Here is a 22,538-nt window from a genome sequence, read left to right as displayed (position 1 = left end):
AAGGAGCCTGACCTGCGGGGCACGGCTCCCCAGGTTTGGGGGAAAGGCAGTGTGCACGTCCCTGTGCTCCGGGGTCACGTTCCAGTTCGCTGCCCAGCGACCTGGGGACAGGCAGGGCAGGTGGGGCTCACACACCAGGAAAGCGTCCCAAATTGTGAGTCAAAGCACGTGCCGAAGTCAGTGTCTTTGAAATGAGCAGTAAGTCACGAGGAGTGCTGGGGCCTGGGGAGTCCGTCTCTTCGTCTGAAGTGTTCTCGCTGGTTTCCCAGAACTGCCTGTGTTGACCTGGGCCTCTGCCCGTCTGTGGCTCATGGAGCTGGGGGTGAGGGTCCCGGGGCTTCTCCAGGACCAGCCGAGGAAGCCCGGGGGACACACGCCAGCCCGCACGGCCTCTGCCACCGGGGGAGCGGCTCTGAGCATCCGCAGACCCGGGGCCTGGCTCTCCATTCCCGCCTGTGCTGGCGCCGAGCAGGGGCGGCCGGTGTGGGTGGTCACAGCGTGGCCAGACCGCCCTCCAGCTCCCAGACAGCCCACTGGCCCCATCTTCACGGCAGGTTTTGAGTTCACCTCTTCCACTGAGCACTCAGGCTCATGTCCCCCCAATCCGTGGCATTGCACTCTGGGCTTAACCTCGAATCCCCTTCCAGACAGCAGGACCCTCACTCAGGTGACCATGGGAAGCTCCGTGGGCCTCCTCCTCCTGGGACCCTTGTCACTCCTGCCTGCAGCCCCTCGGCCCCCACCCCTGGCAGGCTCCTCTGAGCCCAGCCCGCCTGGCGGAGACCCGTCAATGTCCCCTCATTTCATAAACAGACGAGGCCCTGGGAGGTGGGGCCCCGGCCTGGACCAGCGCCGTCAACAGCGGGGTGGCCGAGCGACACCTAGGAGGGCCCTCCTGGTCACCCCCACCCGCCCTGCTCTGGGAGCGGAAGTGTCACGTCCCCATCCCGCCGCGTGTGACAGCTGCATCTTTGTGGCCCTGACCGCGGAGGCCGCCCCTCCAGTCTTCAGAAGCCTGCCTGTGCATGTGGCACCTGCCTGGGCGGAGCAGCGGCATTCAGAGCCGACAAGGCCAGGCTCCTGAGGACCGACCCCCACGCCGTCCCTTGTACCCCCAGAGGCCACGTGCAGGCGAGTCCTCCTCTGCCTCCTGCCAGGAGCTGAGGAGGCGCAGGCGGAGGTCCGATAGCCGCTGTCCACACCTAGGCCCCGGCCCAGCCTGTTCTCAGGCACCTGCCGGCTTCCGTGTGGAGCAGACCGCACCCACGTCTCCAGCCCATGGTGTGGAGGCTGGCCTGTTCTGGGTCCTGGGGTGTCAATCCCGGGACCCCAGCCTGCCCGAAACACCCTCTAAAGGCAACGTAGAGCCGTGTGGTGCCAGGTCGGAGCAGGAGGGCGGTGGGCACTCCTCGTGTGGTCAGTGGCCTTGGAGGCTTTCTGGAACCTTCCTCCCAAGTCAGCTCAGCGGGGTGGCAGCCACATGTCTGTCCAAGTGCGAGAGCCATGGGGGCGGGGCCGGCGCATAGCTGGGGGCGCAGGCTCCTCGGGCTCCTTTCCGTCAGAGCCCAGAGGCGGCTCTTGTAGTTCCCAGCTTTATGGGGCCCTTGTTCCAGTGGAGGATGGGGTGCATGTTTAATCTCTTTCCATGTTAAACTTGCTGCCACAGAGGTGCAGTGAACTGGCCCCTCCCTGCCCGCAGGAGGGGAGCATGCCCCCCGCCGGCCCCTGGACGGCCAAGTCGGGAGGCCGGGTCTGGGCAGGGCGTAGCGGCCCTAGGGGAGGGGCATGGAAGCTGCTCTCCCTGCAGGTCCCTCCACGTGAGGGAGCCTTGCTCAGGGTCTGCCCTCACCCTGCCTTCGTGGGTCCAGCTGTGTCTGGTCGGCTGTCAGGAGTCCAGATTCGGCGGTTGGAGAGCCCCAGGCATTAGGAGAGGCGCCTTCACCTCTTATCAGTAGCCTGGCATCGACCGTCTCGACTGACACCCACCTGGGGCCTCCTCCCCAAACCTGGCCTTGAATCCATGGGGAGAAGGGTTTGAACTTGGACCTGAATAGAGATGAGAGGGGGCGGGTGAGGGGCCTGGACTGGTGGAAGAGACCGCGGATGCCCGTTCACAAAGGCTGGGGCCAGGGACAGGCAGCCCAGTGCGGCCGCACCCAAGGACTCCCTTGCAGAAACCAGTTCCACAGGCGGCCTAGCAGGACCCGGGGGTGGGACGTGGTTTTGTTTAGAAACTTGAGAGCCACGGGCCACCAAAAACAAAGGCAGTGTGAGTCAGGAAGAAGCTAGACCCCCGACGAGTCTGGGCACACCCTCGTGGAGACCTGGCAACCCCCTCCCCCTGGGGACCTGGGCCCACGACAGGGCGGCAGCCATGGCACGGTGGTCACCCCCACGTGGCTCCCTGAGCTCCCACGGGGTCACCACCCTCGACCTGCCGCTGCTTGAACGCAAACCACCGGGAGGGCGAATCGGGTCCCCTTCAAGTGCAGTTCTGGTGACACTGGGTGAGACGCGCCTGATGTGTTCATTGGCTTGTGTGGTCTGTTGACCAGAGTCAGCTGTCGGCCTGGTGAGGTGACAGATCCCCACGTAGGGCACCCGGAGGGCAGGGCGGTGCACACCTGTGGCCGCGGACTGCCGCCACAGACGGGGAGGCTACCCTGTCAGTCAACGTCCCCACCGTCCGCGTCTGAGCTGGCACCCCACTAACCTCTGTGAGCCCTCGGTCGCTGTCTCCTGGTGTCCACGTTCTGCTTCCGCAAAGCCTGTGGGTCCCCACCCGTGGGGTCGGGGCCTCACCACCTCGTTGGGGTTAGTTGGCAGTGTCACCGCCACCGTGGAGCTGAGGTCTCGGGCAGGGTGTGGTTAAAGTCGGGGCGTTCCCACCACCGTGAGCCCACAGCCTTGCCCTCCTGGCGCCCAAAGACTTGGGCGCAGGTGCTGGTTACACTGTGGAAGGACTGGAGCTCGCTCCCGGAGAAAGAAACTCCATACTGCCCTGCCGCATGGTGTGTGGGTCAGTGAGTCGGCTTGTCCGCTGATCCACCCCCCACCCCACAGTCCCCTCTCGGCTCTGGCCATGGACAGAGGCCACACTGGGTGATGGGCCAGAGATGACCAGAGGGCCATGGCTGATGACCCATAGCTCCCCACCACCGCCCCCCATATCCCCTGAGTGTGGCTCGTCCCCTCTTGGGTGTGGCCCTGCCCGTCCATGTGAGCAGGGCACTTACAGCTGCTCTCGGGCCGCAGCTTTGGGTTGGCCTGCTTTTCTGTGTCCCTTCTCCCTTCTTCCGTCTGCATCTGGATGCCATGCCAGGTGCTGGGGCTTCGAGCGTCTGTGAAACTCCCACCTCCAGGGACTCACAGAGCAGCCTGGTGTGTCCTCTTCACATAGAGTCCTGGTTTCTGGATAAAAGAAATCACTTGGATTCACGAGGTGCTGACACTCAGTGGGGCTGGTCCGAATGCGTCCCTCACAGCTGTCCAGAGAGCTGCCCCCGTTCACCTCGGAGCCTTGGCCTCTCGGGGTCAGAGGACTGGCCGGATGGTGTCCTGGGCCTGGACTGCTGGGCCCTGCCCTTCAGTGAGGGGACAGGCTGGCTCAGGGCACGGGGAACACCCAGCTCGTCCTTCCTCACGTATGGGTCCCGTTCTGGGCATGAGCCCCAGGTGCCCAGGTGTGAGGGAGCCCGAGATGGCGTCCGTCCGCTGCCCCCACCCCCGGCTGCCGGGGGCCATAGGCGCATGCCCTGAGCTTTTGGCAGCAAAGGAAAGGAAACGTCGGTGTCTGTGTAACAGCCTGCGGGCCTGGGGTCTGAGCCCCGCTCCCTCGTGGAGACATGTCACATGCCCTCGGCCACCTGGGGCAGTTGGCCCTGCCCACTGGCTTGTCCATCTGAGGGGAGTCCTAGGGGACAGCCACGGTGGGACCACAGACTTCAGTTCTGCTGAGTGGCCGTCAGCTGGGGGCCTCTGGCTGCCCCTGCCCAATCATCTGCTGAATCAGTCAGGGGTGGTCATTTACCAAATCCACCGAATCCCTGCGCGAAAGACAGGGTGGAAATGACCGATTCGCGCGGATCCCGGACGACGGGGACTGAGGCTTGCTTGGCACTGACTCAGTCTCTGAGGACAAGTTCAGAGTGGTTTCCCGGGGTGTGTGGCTGGGGTGGGGTGGGGTAGCCATGCCTGGGGGCCACCTGTCCACTCAGTGCCCAGAGCCAGACAGGATGGGGCTCACACTTGCTTCTTGACCTTGTGAGTGAGCCCACAGCGCCACCACACCTGTGACCGTGAGGACTGGAGCCTGTCCACCCCGAGGAGAGGCTGATGGGAATCTGGGCAGGGGAATTCGGAAAGGTGGCCGGAACTGCCCTGAGCCTTCCTGATCTCACTGGGTGGCCAGTAGGCGTCCACGGAAGTGTTACGATCGGTTCAGGATCAGAACCATGTGGGGCTGGGTCTGCCCCGTGGAAGGGCACACTCGCCCCCCCACACCCTGCCGTCTCCAGGACCATCCTCCACCCTGGCCGGGAGAGGGCAGAGCCACTGCCTGGCTCCTGGGGACTCGAGTCTCAGCGCAGGAAGAACTCGCTGGGGCTCAAGTCCCCTGGTGTCCCCACTCCTGGCAGAAACGCCCAGGCACCTTCAGCGAGGAGCCCCGGTGCCATCAACAGAGGATACGCAGCTTTGGGGCTTGGGGTGCCACTTCCACAATGACAGTCATGCTCTGAGTGAGGCCCGGCCGGCAGCCCACGTTTCCACAAGATGTGCTCTGTGGCCAGCAGTTGGCCTTGAAATCACATTGACCTCCAACACTTTCGCTTTCTCTGACAGACTGAGACTACTGCTCGCCACTGGGGTGACCTGGTCTGCAGTGCCCGCCCCCACACCTCCCACCCAGACCAGCACAGTGAACGGTGGACAGACACCCCGTCATAGGAGTCTCAGGCCAGGAGGGCGCTGCTCTCAGCCGTGGACAAGGGTCCCCTCACACAGGACCCTTCTGTCTCTCCCCCAGCTCGGGAGGCAGCACTGTCCGCGGGCTGCTGTACAGAGAGGGCTGAGGGCCATCAGAGGGCGAGGATCCGGCCACCTTGTGGGTGCCGAGGAGCAGGGGCCACAGACACAGGGAAGGACATCTGAGCGGAGGGGCCCAGCTTGGAGTCGTGTGCCGTGACGGCCCTGGGGGCTGGGTGGGCTGGGGTCCAGCCTGGGGCTTCAGCCTGCGTCCACTCTCCACCCCACGATGGCAAGAACTCAGTGGGTCCCAACGCCATCGGAAGGTGATGTGTTTCGTGAACCGTCCTGCCGTGCGCTGGGCGGGGTCCTGCCCACACAGAGGCCCCGCAAGATCATTTTGCTGAGATTTTCCCAGGGTGACGTGGGAGTTACCGTGGTGCCGCCGCGCCTTTCAACAGGTCGTGAAGGACAGATGCAGAAGCGTCCAGCACAGCAGACACCGCACGCTCCTGCCCCTGCTGGCCTCCTGGGATTGCTGGTCCTGGCTGGGCGTTCACTCCGCCTGCCCTGCAAGGCAGGTAACTCACGCCTGGGGCGCTTCCTGGCAGCTGTGTTTGTGGCTGCTCCTCGACAGTCGACAGAGCAGACAGGGTAAGAGTTTTAAAAGAGCTCAGGGGACACTTCACGAAAGAAGCAAGTTGGCCCTCGTGCCTGGCTGCAAATCCAGGGCAGTGGAGCGAGCGTCCCAGGAGGGTTTTAATTTAATCTGCCAGACACACGTGTTTAAGAAGTCGGAGTGTCCGCACGCTGATTCAGAATCTGAACTCTGCCGGGGTGCCACGTTCCACACGAGCGTCTTCCGAGTGCGAGAGACTTGGTTCCACCACATCATGTTGGTTTGTCGGGGCTGCTTTTAGTGACAGCCCTGCCTCTCAGGGCTGGGGCCTCTCGGGGCTGCTAGCGTCCACTCGCCATCTCTGGAGGATTCTGGTGGGAACCTGCTCCCCAGCCCCGTGGCGCCGTCTCAAGGAACTGTGTCCTGAGGCTGAGGCCGTCGGTGCCAGCCGGCAGTACTGCTTCTGGGAGAGGCCGTCCCTCCCGCGGCCATGGCGTTGAAGCTGTCCATGCTTCGCAGTGGGAAGTGAGCAGGGTGCGTCCCCGTCGTGGGTGCTGGCCCGCTCTCCCCTGCCCGCCGGTGAGGCTGCACACGGAGCTGGCTGGGGGGCGGGGCACGGGAGAGCCCCTGCACACGCTCAGACGTGCCCAGTCTGGGGCCCCAGCTGGACTTTGAACAGTCCCTGGTGCCATGCTCCCTGGGGCCTGGGGTCCCCACAGTGTGGCACGTTCGGGTGGGGAGCCTGCGCCCCCTGCGAGGAAGGACACGGCTCCGCCCGAGACTCTGAGCTGCTGCCGGGCACCTGGGGGTACTTCACTGGCGTGGGATCAGCACGTGAATCGGACTCCGCACAGAGGGCAGCTGGCTTCTCAGTGTCCTGCAGCAGCCAGCGGCGGCCTTTGGCTGAGTGCAGCCCCAGGACTCCAGCCCCCCGTGCAGAGCCCGGCCTGCGGCGCTCTCAGGAAAGAGACATCTGTTCGGTGAAGGGCCGTGAGTGTGTGTGGGCATCGGCCCTCAGTGTGGAGGTGGCCTGGCTGATGGAAACCCACCCAGCGGCCCCCACGGCGCACCCAGTGTGAAGACGCCCTGTGGTCTCTGCAGGCTTGCCTGCCTGCCCCCACCCCCACGTCCCATGTCAGCTTTGCTGGGCTTATCTGGTCTGGGAGTGCTGGGGGTGCTGGGGCCCGGGCCTTGGAAGCAGGGTTTCCGGCAGGGCTGAGACCTCCCAGCTCTTGGCCAGGCTTCAGGGCAGAGAGGGCACATCAGGGAGTGACAGACTGCATCCCCTCCTTGTGTCTCCTTCCAGCTGTCAGCTCCACCTGGGGATCCAGTCGCCCTGAAACTGGGCATCTCCCTGCTCTGTGTGAAGGGGGATGCATCAAAGACAGGCGGTGATTGAGGAAGGGGTGGGGGTGGGTGTCGGCAGGCGGAAAAGGCGAGACCGAAGACAATGACCCCCACCGGGGACCCCACGAGCCCAAAGCCTAGGACTTGGAGACCCCCGAGCAGAGTGCCATGCTCTTGCCTCAGCTGGTCTGGGGCATCAGCGGGGTCCCAGCCACACAGCTGCCGCACTGCCCAGGCGCCCTGCAGACACTCTGCGGAAGAGCTGGTCTGCGACGTCCGGCTGCCGGGGAAGCCGCAGGCACCGTGGCCCTAACAGCAAACAGATGTGCAAACTTGCCAGCTCAGGGCCTTCGTGAGGCACAGCTATGTTTGGGGGAGAGTCTTCATTTATTCAAGGAGGAGGAAGGGGCCACACCTAGGCCCACAGCCTGGGGTTGAGGGGCCTTCCTTCCGTGTGGCCACCCCGCCGCCAGGAATCTACCTGTGCGCGCGGGAGAGGTGAAAATGTGATGAGGGTCTGCTGACAGCTCACCCACCCACGTTCGCCTTCAGCGTCCGGGGCGTCCGGTGTGAACTGAAGTGGGCTCTCACTAGTCTCTCTCAGAGTAGTTTGACCGTCAAGGGGTCTCATGTAAACAGAGATAAAGACAGTGAGAAAACGGGGCCACGGGCAGTAAGGGCGGGCAGGACCGGGGCTGTGGGTCGGGACGGAGCCCGAGTGCCCGAGGAGACCCCACAGGCACACCCGCCCATTTTCTTCCCCTCCGGTCCCTCTTCGTCCCCTTGCCAGCTCTGGGTGGACCGGAGAGCACTCTGGAGGTTGTGTGGAGCCTCTGACTCTGCCCTGGGAGCCGCGTGATCCCTGGTCCTCCGTTGTCTCCTCGCAGGAGCAAAGCAGCGGGAAGGAGGGACAGACGGCATTTTGCTCGCGTCAAAGGGCTCCCCCATCCCCGTCCGGTGGCTGAAGGGCTCTGCCCTGGGGCAGGGGCTCACTCGTCCTTCTGCTGGGTTTGCGGGACTTCTCAGCGCCGTCCTCCTGTGTGCTCCGGTTTCCCAGACATGCAGACGTTTATCAGCTAGGGCGTCGGTAGCAGCAAAATGAGTAGTACATCCAAGTTAAGATTTTCGCTTTGATGACTACAAATCCGTGGGCCCTTGGGTCCAAGGCTTCCCCTGCAGTTTGCAAATGGATTTTCACAGCATGTCAGTGCTGGGGGAGAGGCCAAGGGAAGCAGTGCTCTCAGAATCAGAACCAGCTGCTGCTCTCGGGTCCGATGACTCACGCCCTCTTTAGTTGGGTGGGAGGCCCGGGCAGGAGCTGCACAGGGACTCAGTCAAAACTCTGTTTGTTTTCCGAGGTCACCCGCCGCAAGCTGCCCGCCCCACCCCCTGCAGCTCACGTTCTCTGTCTTCTCTCCCCCCTCGCAGTTCCAGTCATAAAAACAGAGCCCAGTGACGACTACGAGCCTGCTCTCACCTGTGGACCAACGCGCCAGGGCCCGAGCCCCCTCCCGAAGCCTTGCTACGGCCAGCCACTGGCCACGCCGCCCGACCCGGCCTCCTGCCTCGGGGCCGGCTTCCCGCCCTGTCCGCAGAGAAGCACCGGGATGTCCCCGCCACCCAGCTCCAGCCCGAAGCTCCACGACCTCTCTGCTGCCCCCTACAGCCAGGGTGTGGCCAGCCTGGGCCATGGCCACCTCGGACTTCAGCGGCCAGCCGGAGGGGTCCTCACCGGCCAGGAGGCACCGAGGCCCACGGGCGTGCACCCCGGCTCCCCCCAGCTGCCGCCCCCCGCCCTGCTTCAGCCACAGGTGAGTCCACAGCTGAGCAGCTGCTGCTTCCCGGGTCACCGGCCAGCTCTCTGTCCCAACAGCCCCTCCTCTCCACCACCGCCCGGTGCCCAAGAGCCGGCCTGTTTGCAGCCCTGCAGCCCCACCCGCCCGTCTGCGATGGGCCACCAGCAGCACCCCCTGCCGAAGGTCCCAAGGAGCGAGCCTGCCGCCGCCCGGCCTCTGCTGCCGCCCGAGGTGCGTGAGGACAGTAACCATAGTCTGGCCCCCATTCCCGTAACGGTCAAGCGCGAGCCTCAAGAGCTGGACCAGCTGGACCTGGATGACGGTAAGTGCCCGAGGCGACGGTGCGGCAGAAGGGCTTGTGCGCCAGCGGCCGGCCGCCCGTCGAGCGGGAAGCGCTGTTGGTGGCACCTGCGTGGTTGGCTGTGCGGCCGCCAGCCCACGGGGGACACACAGCTCTACACGGAGAGCTTGGACGCGGGTCCCGGCACCTGTGGCCATAGACCCTCAGGGGCCCTGTCCCTGGGGTGATGCTGGCCAACAGCTCGGGTGTGTGTGCACCATGCGGGCTGAGCCGTCCTGTTAGGAGAGGCGGCCCAGAGCCCGGCGTCAGGCCCGGCTTGTCGTTTCTCGCCGTCCGAGGAGCCGCTGCAGTTGAGTGAACGGTTTTTACGCAGAGGCTGAGCTGCGAGTGAGTGGAATTTCACCCTGCGCAGCTCCGGGGACATGCTTAAGCACGCGGCAGGCTTGTCAGTAGCTCAGAGAACGGATAGTAAGGAGCAGGCGCTCCCTGGCCTGGGGCTCATCCCAGCACAGGCGACCTCGCCCCGGGACACACCGGGCCCCCTCCGCGTAGAGATGTGGAGGGTGACTTGGAAAGAGGTGCCCTGCAAACTCCCGAGTCAGGCCAGCTCATGTAGAGGACCTGAGAGCTGAGGTCCTGCAGCGGTGACAGGAGGCACCTTGGTGAGGGATGGGGTCTCTCTCCTGGGGACAAGGTGCCGAGGGCCCGTGACCTGCTTGCTAGGACTCGACTCGGTGCTTTCGTGGGCCCTGCGTGGATCGTATGCGCACCTGGCCTGCCGTCAGCGGCATGGCCCCCTTGCCCAGGTGTCAGCTGTTTCCCAGACCAGGGTGCCGACCAACGCTGAACATGGCTCCTGGCCTCCCCCAACACCGCCTCGGCCTCCCAGCCTCCACGGTCAAAGCCTCTTAGCCCCCTTCAGCCATTTCCCCTAAAAAAACCAGCCAGACGTTGTGGGTGTTTCCCTCCCGCTGCAGCCGTCTCAGGAGACGCCACTTTTCCCCACGTTCGTGTCCCGCAAGCCTCCCGCTGGGCCCTGTGCTCCCAGGACCCTGGGGAGAGTCACTCCTGGAGCTGCCGTTCCCGAAGCAGGTGGCGGGCCCCAGCTGGTGCTGGGGGGCACTTGCGGGCCGGCCCGGGGGCATGTGAGCCTCCACGGGGGTGAAGTGCAGCGCCACCTCGGGACGCCGGTGCTGGCCCCCCTCCACTGAGTTGTCCCGTCCACTTAGGTGGAAACGAGGCCCCACAAATGCCTCCCCGGCTCGTTCCTGACTCGAGGCTATGAGCTTTCAAACACCCTTAAGCCAGGCGTCCTCCCTGTAGGACGTGCTCGTGGTCTGTAGGTGAGACCCCTGGGGGCGCCACCCAGGACTCAGTGGCTGATCCCTGGAGAACCGCGCTCTGGGTCCAGAACTGCCCTCAGCAGCTGTGGGAAGTCAGTCCTGCCCAGGAGGTGCCCGATTCACCCGGATGTGCCTGCAGGACCCCGGTCACCCAGCCAGACCCGAGATCTCTGCAGGAGCAGGGTGGCAGTCCGGACAAAAGGGGACCACGCATTCTGCTGACCCTTGGTGCCTTGCGTTCAGCCCCAGTGCCTGGCGAGGCAGGCTGCTGGGTCCGGGCTTCTGTCTGAGAAAGTTCCGGAATGGTCCTGCCGAGGCAGGGTGGACAGAGAGAAGCATCGCCCCCTTGAGGTCCAGACAGCCCCACAGCTTTTAGGCTCAGGCAGAGGACTGGGCAGTGCCCTCTGGCCCCCGTCCAGCTGCCCAGGCCCCTCTCGTGGTCAGATGCAGCCTTTTTAGGTGGGAGGGTGGGCAGGGAGTGACCTGGGGAATGGCCCACGCCCGGTGAGCTCAGTGAATGCCCGTTCTGCTCCCTCGACAAGGTGTCGGGTGTGAGGTGTGAGGATGCTCGGTCCACAGCCCAGGCAGGTCTCCAGGCCCCTCTGGACCTGGCTGAGAGGTCAAGGCTGAGTAGGACGGCCCAGCCGGAGGCCCGTTGGCCCAGGAGGGCCGCCGTGGCCGCACGGTGCTGAGCGCACAGGTGCAGCCCCTGGTGCTGGTGAGACTGCCCCCTGTCTCCGTCCACCTGGCACTGACCTCTCCCAGCCCTGACGGGCACTCCAGCCCCTCCGGCCCCTGTGCCTCCCTTCCCACACTCCCCCGACCCCAGGGCCTGCCGGTCCTGCTCCAAACATCTGTGGAGCACCCGGCTGTCCACTTTAGGGCCCCACATCTCTCACCTGCGTCATGAGGTCACTTTGTCGTAGGTCTCCTGTTCCTAAATCCAACCCCCAATATTCTGTTTCGCTCTCCTTGTGATCACGGTTCTCTCTCAGAACACTGACCTGATCATGTGACTTCCTGTTCCCAACCTCCCTGGACCCTCGCTGCCGGAGAATCAGGAGCCCTGTGTGGGCTCGGCGGCCCCCAGCCTCCCTGCCTCGCCTCCCATGCACCCCACCTGCTGGCAGTGTTTGTCCACCGTTTTCTTGGTCCTGGGGCCCCTGGCAGAGGTTCTGAGACCCAGTCCAGTGTGGCTCCCGCAGATGGTTCTCTCGGCCTGTTTCAGGCTGGAGCTACAGGCCGTTTCCTGAGTGTCCACAGTCCCAGGCCGGCTGTCACATGCTGGCCTCTGAGAGCAAAGCGGCGTTCGTAGTTTCGGTCAGGGTTGGGACCATGGTTAAGGCGCCCGTGCCAGAGGCTCCCTGGACCGCAGTGAACGTGCTTCTGTGAATCCACATGTTTCCGCGGGACCCCCAGCCTCCCCAGCGTGAACTCTGAGCAAGTGTCGGGGCGGGTTCTCCCCGGGTCGCCTTGACAGGGGTGGCTGGTGAGGGCCTGGCGGGGTTTTGGTGAAGCTCGGCTGTCTTGAGTTGACTGCAGTGATCCCAGCCCATCCATTCAGTGTTCTGTGTGGTTGAGGTTTTTGGAAATTAATTAGTCAAAGGGGAACAGTTGAAGCTGCTGCTCATTCTGGGTGGAGGACAGCTCCCCAGCCCCGAGCCTGGGCAGGAGGGCAGCGCTCGAGGAGGGACGCGATCTGCCCGCATCTCCCGGGCCCTTGCTGGCCGCACAGACTCAAACGGGTCTCTTCAGAGCAGAGATTACGTTCCCCTCGTGGAGTTAACTTCTCGCTCCGTATCTCCACCCAGTTATGTTTCGTCTCCCCTTGCCCCACCCTGCTTACGTTTAATGACAGTGAACTTCAGGAGTTCCATTTTAGTATAAATGTTGTTTAATTTCACCGTCTCTCTTAAGAGAGTGGGAGGCACTTCAGAATCCCTGGCCGGTTCGAGGCCGTCTCGCTGGTTTAGGAAGCAGGCCCCTGCGAAGCGTCTGCAGCGGGGGCAGCTGGGGCAGTCGTGGGAACTGGCTCCAAGGCACGTGCGTCTTTCCCTGTGTGGGTTACGAATAGGCAGCCACCCAAGGAGGGTGCGTGGAGGAGAAGGTGGACACAGGGACAAAAAGCTGCGCTGGAACCTAGGCGCTTGATTTCACGTGGCCTTCACGTGAAAGCCAACGCTTTGTCTTTGTCGTTTACACCCAGGGAGAGGTGAGAGGCTGGGGGCTGACGAAACGGCCCAGGAAACCAGGGGGGATGGGGCGGTGTGGGCGCGGGTGACGCCCCCCGCCCCACGAGCGCCCTGCATGCACTGGCCCTTGTCTCAGCAGGACAGGGCCGCTGGTTCCTGGGGGTGCTGGCAGGTCTCGCCTGTCCTCTCCTGGGATTTGCCCCCGTGCATCTGCGGCACGAAGGTGCCGTCCCCTGGGGCGGGGGGGGACCTGGCCGTGCCCTGCGATTTACAGTGACTCAACTGCAGAGCGACTGCACATCCCCAACCCCAGGTGACAAGTTAGGTGGCGTCCCAGCTGGCCTGGCCCCACCGCCGCGGTGCTGTCTGAGGCGCTTCGCGGGCCAGTGGGGGCCGAGGCTGGAGGCATCCCAGCCTGTATTCCATCTCTGGTTTTCACTTGCTGGCTGCATGAGATGGCCGCTCTGAGGTCGGGCGACGTAGGGGTCCTCAGGCTTGTCCGTGACGCTGACGGTACCAGGCCTGCGAGGAGTTACAGTACGTTTATTTCACGTGTGTGCTGGCTTTTTATTTGGCTTTTTTTCCAGGAGTGTAGAATGAAAAAGGCACTAACAGGATATTCCATCAGGTCCCAGAGAGCCCGGGGGGTTGGGGCCCCGAGCACGGTCCCCACTCGAGTCACTCGAGTACCCACAGTTTATGCCTTAAATGGCACAGCACGTGTGACCTGCCCGTCTGCTGGGGACGCAGCGGAACACGACAGGGTTAACGCACGTCCCAAAGCTCCTCTACTCGAGCCACTGAAGCGCAGGAAGACGTGCCTCCCGGTGAGTGCCAGCTGTCTGGGGGCGCCTCTGTGTTCTGGTTGTTTCCACCCTCAGATTTTGTTTCAAAAACGTTTGGCCCGTAAATAAGTGTCGATTATAGTTTATTCTTTGGTTCAACGATACTCGTAAAACGTAAGCTCTCAATTTCGACTTCTCGATCCTGGCAGTACCACAGGGTGTGGTGTTTTTTTTTTGAAATTAGCTTTATGGCATCTTACTTAACACACAGATTAAATATGTCGTAAAAGCTGCACCTGAGCCGCGTCTCCTTCGTGACGTCTGTGACTTGCCCCCCGTGGGTGGACCACACGGCAGTGTCCCTCTGGTGCCAGGGTGTCCTACGTGGAAACGCGGGCAGTTCTCGCACACACGCGTGCATGCACACACACGCCCACGCACACAGCAGTCTACGTGTTGGGACGCACGCCCGTTTATGTCCATCTGCTGGGACGTTTTCTGCGTCTGTGCCGCCCGCGGAGTTTGCCCCAGCATTTACGCGAGGGCCCTATTGTGCTGGCACGCCGCACCTCCTCTGGGTTTGCGGTGGAAGCGATGGCTCCCGAGGTGCTGGCTCGTCTGCCGCTGCGCCCGCCCCCCACCGCCCCGTGGGCACCCGCCCAGCGGCCCCCACACAATCAGCCCTTTCAGGCCCCAGCAGGAGCTCTCGGGTTTCCAGAGTCTAGGTGTCATGAAACCAGCAAGCAGGTGGACCCGGGGGCCGGGATCACGTCTGCCCCGCGTCTGGCTGTGCGCCCCCCTCACGCCCTCCCCTCTTTCCTGCGCTCGAGCCGCTCTGGGAGAGAACAAGCAGCTCCCTCATGGAAAGTCTTACCGACCTGGCCCAGGGCCCGGGCTGAGGCCTCCCCGCTCCCAGCGATGATTGAGGGTCTGCCTTGCAGGGAGCAGACATGCCGGGCCGTTCGCACTGCGGATGGCGGCAGCTGCTTGGTGGACGGAGGCATGTGGTCAGCCCTGCAGATGGGCCCTCAGGGTCAGTGCTGAATTCACGTGGACATTGCATGGACGTCTCGAGGTGCCCTGGAGGGAGGGCTGCTGTCAGCACGGTGACCCACCAGCTGCATAACAAGGTCCCCAGGAGACCCTGCAGACGGCATCTCACGAGGCAGAAGGTCCAGCGGGCCTGGAGCTGCTGCCTGGTGCAGCAGGACCTCTGCCCCCCCCCCCAGGAACCGGGCGCCATGACGGCCACACCGTGTGTGGGTGCTTCACTGGGACTTCAGTCTGTCCAGAAGAACGTGGGGCCAGCCTCCCAGGGGCACTGTGTCCACACGTTGTCAGACCAGCACGCAGACTTTGCTGAAATACCTTAGTCCTCGTCTAGAGGAGCCGAGTGTCCCCCAGTGACGAGCAGAAACTGTTGACCCGTGTGCCGAGTTTCTCTGTCAAGCTGCGTGGCAGCGACCAGGCTCTGTTTCCGCTGGGTCCTGGAGGGGTGCGCCTTCCCACCACGGCCAAGCTGCAGGGCGGCTGCAGTTAGGATCTGCCCCTTGTGGGGGGGGGGAGGTGGAAAGAGGGCGGGCTCTGAGACGTCTGCAGAGTAAGGTCCTCTATAAATAGCGCACTGCCACTGGGACACATGCTGCTGCCACCGTCGTCCAGCTCTGTGACCTGCTGGGCCGTGATGTTTGAGTACCTCCTGTCCTCCCGACGGAGGGCGGAGGGGAGGGGCTTCAGCTCGTGTGATTCTGCAGCGGAGGGTCCCAGGGCCTGGGCACCGCTGGGCACCTCTGGGTACCGCTCAGCTGCCGGGTGTAGACGTTAACTACGCGCTTTGGCTTCCCAGCCAGGTGTCCTCCGGCCCCGTCAGGTCTGTGTGCTCGGGGGGAGCTGGTGGCCTTGCTTCCAGCTGGTGTTGACCTTCTCCCTCAGCCCGAGGTCCTGGCTTATTTTGTCCTTTGAATGGAGAGTTGTCTGGTGTTACTCGTCTGAGGGAAGGAAGCGGGCTGCCGTCGGGAGACAGCGGCAGTGGGGGTGGGGGGCAGAGCTAGGAGGGTGGGCAGAGAGCTGGTGTCAGACCTGGCCACGCGGGCGGGCAACGCGGGTCCCTCATCACTGGTGAGCGCTGCGGGCGGGGACATGTTGGCTCATGAGCACGTCGCCTCTGTGTGGACACCCTCCGCGTCCTCCTGCAGGGAGATGAGTGCCTTCCAGCGGCACTCGCCGGCTCTGTCTCCGTTTCAGACCAGGTTGTATGGCCCTGGCCCGGTCTCTGCGTTTCTTTGTCTGATGCTGCACGGTTCAGAGTGCTTTCTCACTTAAGAACACGCGTGCTTGACAGATGGTCTCAGATCTGTGCGCCAGCAAATAGCACACCGCTGTGCTGTGCCACCAGAGCGTGAAGCCGGAGCTGGAGGTGCTCGGAGGCACAGCGGCCACATTCAGAAAGCCCAGCTGCTGATAGGCTGTCAGGGCTTGGCGTCTCCTTGGGGAGAGTGGTGAGCAGGGCAGTGGGCTGAGAGTAGCCAGGACCTGTAACCGGACCCAGGCACCACCAGCGAGCCGGCAGCTGGCGCACCTGAGACCTACCTGACACAGAGCGCCTTCTTCACCTGGGTTCTGAAGGAGCAGGGAGTGAGGGCCTCCCAGCTGTCCATCAGGTCCAGGGAGAGGTTGGAACGTGGCGACTGTTTTGTAGTAATCCTCTACCCATCAGAGCTGAAAAAGCTGTTCCCAACCCAACATGACACAGAAAACCCAAGTGGCAGTGGTAATGTTGATGTGCGGCCTTTGGTTCCTTCCAAAGTGACTTTTACGAATATTGCCTGTTTACGTCCGCAGCCTTACAGCAATCCTGTGGATGGATTTAACTCCACCTTACAAAGAAGGAAACTGAAGCAAAGAGAAAAATGTTATTTGACTTGCTCAGAGTCACCATTGGTGAGTGACAGAACCAGGGGACTGCCTTGATCTGCCACCTCTGATTTGAACCCAGTCTCTACTCTCCCAAGGTTTAGCTGTATTACTGACTCTTTTTTTACCCAGTAGAGATGCAGTGAACAAAGATTTATGCTCAGAAGTCCAGCTTTCAAGTGTGAGTTGATTTTGCAAGCCAAAGAGAAGGGTAGTATGTGTTTTTCTTCTTCAAAGAATATCTGGTTATTAACTGAGGTATTTTCAATAACTGAGTAAGGCCTGGAGACAGACAGGACTTCCAAAATGATGGGGAGAGAAGCTTGGTGAGTCAGCACTGCCCGGAAAAGCACTGAAAATACTGACAAAACTCTCAGGTAAAGTATTTCAGAATCTGAAAATTAACCAGAGGCAGAACAAAAGGGACACTGGACCTTGGTGAGAGAAGCAGGTTCTGTGGTTTTGTGGCTTGGGGTTCCTCCTGCCCCCTTGCCAGCTCCATGGTGTGCAGCCATGAAAAGCCGGCAGCTTCATAGACAGTGAAGGAGATTGGCCTCTTTGGGGCTCTGTTAAAAGCTGCACCCCAAACGCAGTCAGTATTTTGACTGGTCGTGAAGCTCCCCAGAAAGCCTCATTCCCAGGGCAGGATAAAAACAGCAGAGGGCTGGCATCGTGCTCATTGGAGCTGCCCAAGGCCGTGATCTCAACTGAGCAAGTGAGCCTTGTCAAGCTAGGTGACCACAGGGGAGTTTGAAAGCCCTGCTGTGTGCCTGGGGGTCTGGAAGGCTGCACACACGCACACGGGTGTGCACATGCTCAGGGAGACCTGGGCAAGGAGAGGGCCCAGTCGTCCACCTCCGGCTCGTCCACCTTGAGACCCTGTACAAGCGGAAGTGAAGCCCAGGCTGGCTGAACTGTGGGCGAGTCAGAGGTGGGCCTTGGTAGACAGATGCCCTCAGCAAAAAGGGGGGGCCTCATGGCTCAAGGCAGTTAAAAACACCTGACTGATACTCGACTGGCCATTAAAGTGTGCTAACCTGAGGGTGATCCCTAGGAAGCTGAGCTTAGAAAATAAACACAAATTTTTCAAAAAGAGAAACAGAGAACTTAGTAGCCACACACTGCAGAGATACAGAATCTGTAGAATTAGTCCAGGAGAGTCACTAACCAAGTAAGCAGCAACTAGGGGGGAAAAAAGAACCCAGCGATAACAGCAGATCCTGGAGGGGTAGGTGGGGGGGGGCAGATTCCAGAGCTGCTGCGGTGTCTTACCTACAATGTCTAGCTTTCAAACAAAACGTTATGAGACACGAAACATGAAAATATGTCCCATAGGCAGGGATAAAACCCACATACAGCAGACAGTGTCCCCGAGGGGGCTCAGGCACTGGACTTCGTAGCCAAGTAAATGAGCTGCCACAGACATGCTCAAGGAGCTGAAGGAAACCATGTTTAAAGGGTTAAAGAAAAGTAGTACAACTGTGTTCCACCAGATGGAGAGGATCAGCAATGAGACAGAAATATGTATATTTTCAAAGAGCCAAGCAGAAATTCTAGAGTTGAAAAGTATAATAACTGAAATGAAAAGTTCATTAGAAGGGCCGAACAACGTTTTGGAGCTGACAGAGGAAAAGAATCGACAGACTTGAAGAAAGATCAATAGACTGTCCAGTCTGAGGGATGGAGAGAAAAAAGATTAAAGAAAAAGAACAAGTGGGACACCATAAAACATACAAATGTGTGCATAATGGTACTCCAGAAGAGGGGAGGAAAGGGTAGAAAAACATTTGAAGAAACAATGGTCAGAATCTTCCCAAATTTGTTAAAAAACATTGTGCACATCCCAAAAGGTCAACAACTTCCAAGTAGGATAAAATCAGAGCTCACATCATAGCCACACTGTCCAAAGTCAAAGAAAAAGAGACAGTTCTAAAAGCAGCAAGAGGAGAACAAGTCATCAGGTGCGTGGACGCTGCAGTAAGGTCAATGCTGACTGCCCATTAGCAGTCATGGAAGCCAGAAAGCAGTGGGGTCACCCACTCAAAGTGCTCAAAGGAGGGCTGCTGACCATGAAGCCTACATGCAGCAGAACTAGCCTTGGAAAAGAAGGAGAAATAAGGAAAGATACTTGGACCTGAGCTACAGGAGGAGCTAAAAGGAGTCTTTCAGGCTGATGGTGACTCAGATCCGCGCGAAGGAATAAAGTGCTGGTGAAAGTAATTACACAGGTAAATAAAAAGACAGAATAACATTAACAAAAACTTTCTTGTGGGGAGGAGACAGCTCACTGGTAGAGTGCCTGCCTAGCACGCACAAGGTCCTAGGTTCAATCCCCAGAGCCTCCACTTAAAGAATAAGTAAATAAATAAACCAAGTTACCTCTTCCCCTAAAAAAAAAAAAGAAAGAAAAAGAAAAGAAAAAAAAAACTTTTTTCCTCCTAACTTATTAAAAAAATACTTAAGATAATAATTACAAAACTGTTCTGATAGGCTCATAATATATATAATGTCATTTGTGTGACAACGATAGCACAAAGGAAGGAACAGGGAAGGAAGCTGTGTTGGAATAAAGTTGCTGTATGTTTAATAAATATTACTCTGAAATAAATATTTTAAAGTTAGATGAGTACTGTAATCTCTAGAGGAACCGCTAAAAAAACAAGAATAAGTTAAGTAAACAAAACAAGGTTTTAAAAAGGCATTTAAATGATACACTAGCAAATAAAAAGAAGGCAACAGTGAAAGAAGATAAGAACAACAACAAAAAAACCCAAACCACAAGACGTGGAAAACAAACAGCAAAACGGCGCATGTATGTCCCACCATATAAAAGTTACATTAGATGTAAATAAATGAAACCCTCCGGTAAAGGGAGTGGGGTTGTCAGGCCAGATGGGGGTGGGGATCCAGCTATGTGCTGTCCACAGAAAGCATACTTTAGATTTAAAGACACAAACAGATTAAAAGTGAAAGCTTGGAAAGGAAGTATCGTGCCAACAGCGAACAGAGATCTGGAGCAGCGACAACAGTATCCGACAGAACAGATTGAGGACCAAAGAAAATGTTACTGGAGACAAAGAGGGACGTATTCTAATGAGCAAACTGAGCAGGAAGATGCAGCAAGCGTACATGTATTTGCACCTAACGGCAGAGCCCTCTAGCACAGGAAACAAAGACTGGCAGAGCTGAAGGGATAAATTTAAAGACAATTAAAAAACCGCTGGAGATGCCAGTACTCCACCCTCAATAATGGACAGCGCAGCTGCACGGAAAGGCAGCAGGGACGCGGGACGGTCGAACCACTGCCGTCGGCCCGCTGGGCCTAGACTCTCCCCAAGCAGGGTGATCATGGAGCATTCTCCAGACAGACTTCCCACTGGGACACAAAAAGCCTTGATAAATTTTAAAGGATTCAGTTCTGATCACAATGGGATTAATCTATAGAATCAATGCAATCTCTACCAAAATTCTAGCATTTTTTTTTTTTGGAAACTGACAAAATGATCCTAAATTTATATGGAAGTTAGAAAAAATCCAGAATAGCTAAAGCATTTTTGAAAACAAAGAGCAAAGTTGGAAGACACATTTCTCAATTTCAAAACCACTTTAAAGCTACACTAATCAGGACAGCGTAGTATTGGCATAAGACATGTAGATCAAAGGAACAGACTTGAGAGTCCAGAAATAAATCCTTCTTTTTATGGTAAATTGATTTTTTAACAAAAGTTCTCCCCACTTAATTACGGCAAAGGATAGCCTCTTAAATAAATGGTGCTGGAACAATTGGATATCCACCTGCAAAAAAGTAAACTTAGACCCTCACCTCACACCTCACAAAATTTAGCTCAAAATGGATTATGGACTTAAATGTAAGAGCTAAAACGATAAAACTTTTAGAAGAAAACATACGAGAAAATTTTTGAGACTTTGGATTAGGCAAAGTTTTTTTTTTAAGATATGACACCAAAAACAGCCCATAAAATTAAAAAACTGATAAATCTGATTTCATCAAAATTCAAAATTTTTGTACTTCAAGAGATACAATTAAGAAAAAGAAAAAAACAAACAGTAGGCAGGATGAATGCATTTTCAAAACAGTCTGATAAAGGGTTTGTATTTAGAATATGCAGAGAACATATCTCAGTACTAAGAAACAGCCTGGTCAAAAGCTGGGCAGAAGATTTAAGTAGACGCTTCTCCAGAGAAGATGTGTGAACATCTAGTAGATACGTGAAAAGACACTCAGCGTCACATCACAGGGAGTGCGGCACCAGCTCGCTGGGGAGGACGCGCAGAAACTGGACCTCTCACTCCCTGGGGGGACTTCCTGCATTACGGCCACTTGGCAGTGTCTTAGAAGTTGAACGTAAATTCGCTGTGAGACCCAGCAGTTCTGCGCTTAGGCGTCTGCCCAAGAGAAATGGACGTGTGTGTCCACACAAAGATCTGCACACAAATGTCTTAGCATCATTTATAGTATCCCGGCATTTGAGACAGCCTGGTGTCCAGCCGCTAGCGCACGGATAGACAGAAAGCGTGAGGCGCGTCCGGGCAGTGGAGTAGCGCTCAGCCCCGAGGAGGAGGAAGCGCTGGCTGGTGCTTGGAAGCCGCTGGACCTTGAGCCCATCGTGCTGAGTCGAAGAGCCAGACGCAAAGAGCACGCGTCACGTGGCTCCGTTAAGTGAAGGTGTCTGGGAAAGGCCGGCGGTAGCCTGGCGGGGGTGTTCCCTGGTCAGTCCTCTCCCTCATGCGGCTGGAAGAGCTTCTCCTCGCTAGTGTTACGTCCAGCTTTGCTGGGGTGCTGGGCGCCACGGAGGAAGGCGCTTCTGAAGGGGAGGCTTGTGTGCGTCCTGCGTGTCCTCCTCCGAGTGCGGGGCACGCAGCCCTCTCTCAGGAGTGCTGGAGGGAAGTTCTAATTCCCCTTGTGAACACGAGCGTGACGCTGACGGCAGAGTTCCTCTTGGGGAGGAGAGACACGTGCACTCCTCCACCACTTACTGTTCAGCCGAATCAAGGGTTCTCGTTAAATCGGGGCCGCTCGCAGGACCCCCGCGCGCCGCCTCCGACCGTGGGCACAGCTTTGAGTCCCTTTACCTTTTTCAGTTTGAATTTTGACACAGTGCTCTTCCTTCCTTCCAGATTGTAATGTGGACACTTCCACATCACAGAGAACAAAGAGAGTCTGTTCCCCACATCCGCCCTTATCAGGCCCGGGGGACCCCAGCTAATCAAAGCCTGGTACTTGGGACAATGGGCCGGGCGGGCCGGCCCCCCTGAGGACACACAGTTATCGCTCCCAGAACCCGGGGCTGGTTTCCTTTTGTTCTGCAGTCAGCGGGGGCTGGGGGCGGGCCTTACCAGGCCGCCGCCCTCCCCCCCCCCCCCGGGGCGAAGGTCCCCCCAGGGCCTATCAGGCCCCGCAGCTGCTGTTACTCCAGACACGGCAGGAAGAGCTGAAGGCAGCAGAGCCAGCGCCTCGGCAACGTCTAGGGTCTGCGACTCCCGGGCTCTGGCTCCAGTCCGAGCCGCACAGACCGGGGAGGTGCGGCAGAGGCACTGTCTGCGGCCCAGACGTGGGGGCCAGGGTAGGGGGGATCGTGGGGGCCTCGGCTGCGAGCCAGGCCGCTGCCCTGCGAGGGGGCCCCACGTGGGCAGGCCCCTTCGGTCTCCAGGACAGACTGTTTTACAGCCTCCTCCATCCTTTCTGCCCATAAAGCCAGTTGGTTTGCAGCCTGGTCTTGTGTGTCTGCAATGGTTTCAGCAGAGATTGGAGCTGGGCCCCAAGAGAAGCCAGGGCGGGAAACCCAGGGCGGGAAACCCAGGCAAGCCTCAGAGGCTGGCATCTTGCAGCAGAGTGTGTCTGAGGCGGAGCCGTCTTCTCGCACCCGCTTTGGTCCGACCACTCAGGGCCCGACTGGCAGACGCAGACAGAAGTCTAGTGAAGGAGAAATTCAACCCGTGGGGGTGGGGCAGCCCCCCCAGGGTTTTCTCTGGACTCGGCTTTTAGGAAGGAGCCCAGGTAAGACGGTTGTACCACGAGCGGCCTAGCGTCTGCGAATATTTAGTGCTAGAAATTACGTTTGAGGGCCTTCCTCTTAATTACTGTCCCAGGATGAGGTCGGGCAAGGAGAGCCAAGCCACCGCGGTCACGTGTCGGGCCGCTGTGGGGGGTGGGGGCCGAGGGGAGGGGGCCGCGCTGTTCGCTGCTTCTGGTGCGGCCCCCTTGCTTTCACAGCCTCAAACTTAGACTCCCCTCTATACGCACTTTGCATTTTTC

General features: G+C 59.3%; 1 protein-coding gene across 6 annotated transcripts in view; it reads left to right on the top strand.

Moving 5' to 3' along the window:
• The window catches only part of NFATC1 (nuclear factor of activated T cells 1), a 91,035-nt gene that overhangs the window by 54,502 nt on the left and 13,995 nt on the right, over positions 1-22,538 (top strand). For 2 of the 6 annotated variants that reach the window (XM_032470663.1, XM_032470664.1), the window contains exon 9: positions 8,360-9,049. In XM_032470663.1, the coding sequence (XP_032326554.1) occupies positions 8,360-9,049 (690 nt within the window). The remainder of the gene's footprint in view (positions 1-8,359; positions 9,050-22,538) is intronic. The other 4 variants (XM_032470665.1, XM_032470667.1, XM_032470666.1 and 1 more) reach the window with 4 other exon arrangements.

Source organism: Camelus ferus, chromosome 30 (genome assembly GCF_009834535.1).
Source record: "Camelus ferus isolate YT-003-E chromosome 30, BCGSAC_Cfer_1.0, whole genome shotgun sequence".
NCBI classification, from domain to species: Eukaryota; Metazoa; Chordata; class Mammalia; order Artiodactyla; family Camelidae; genus Camelus; species Camelus ferus.
Note: the sequence above shows the minus strand (reverse complement) of the source record. Positions and strands in the feature narration are given on the sequence as shown.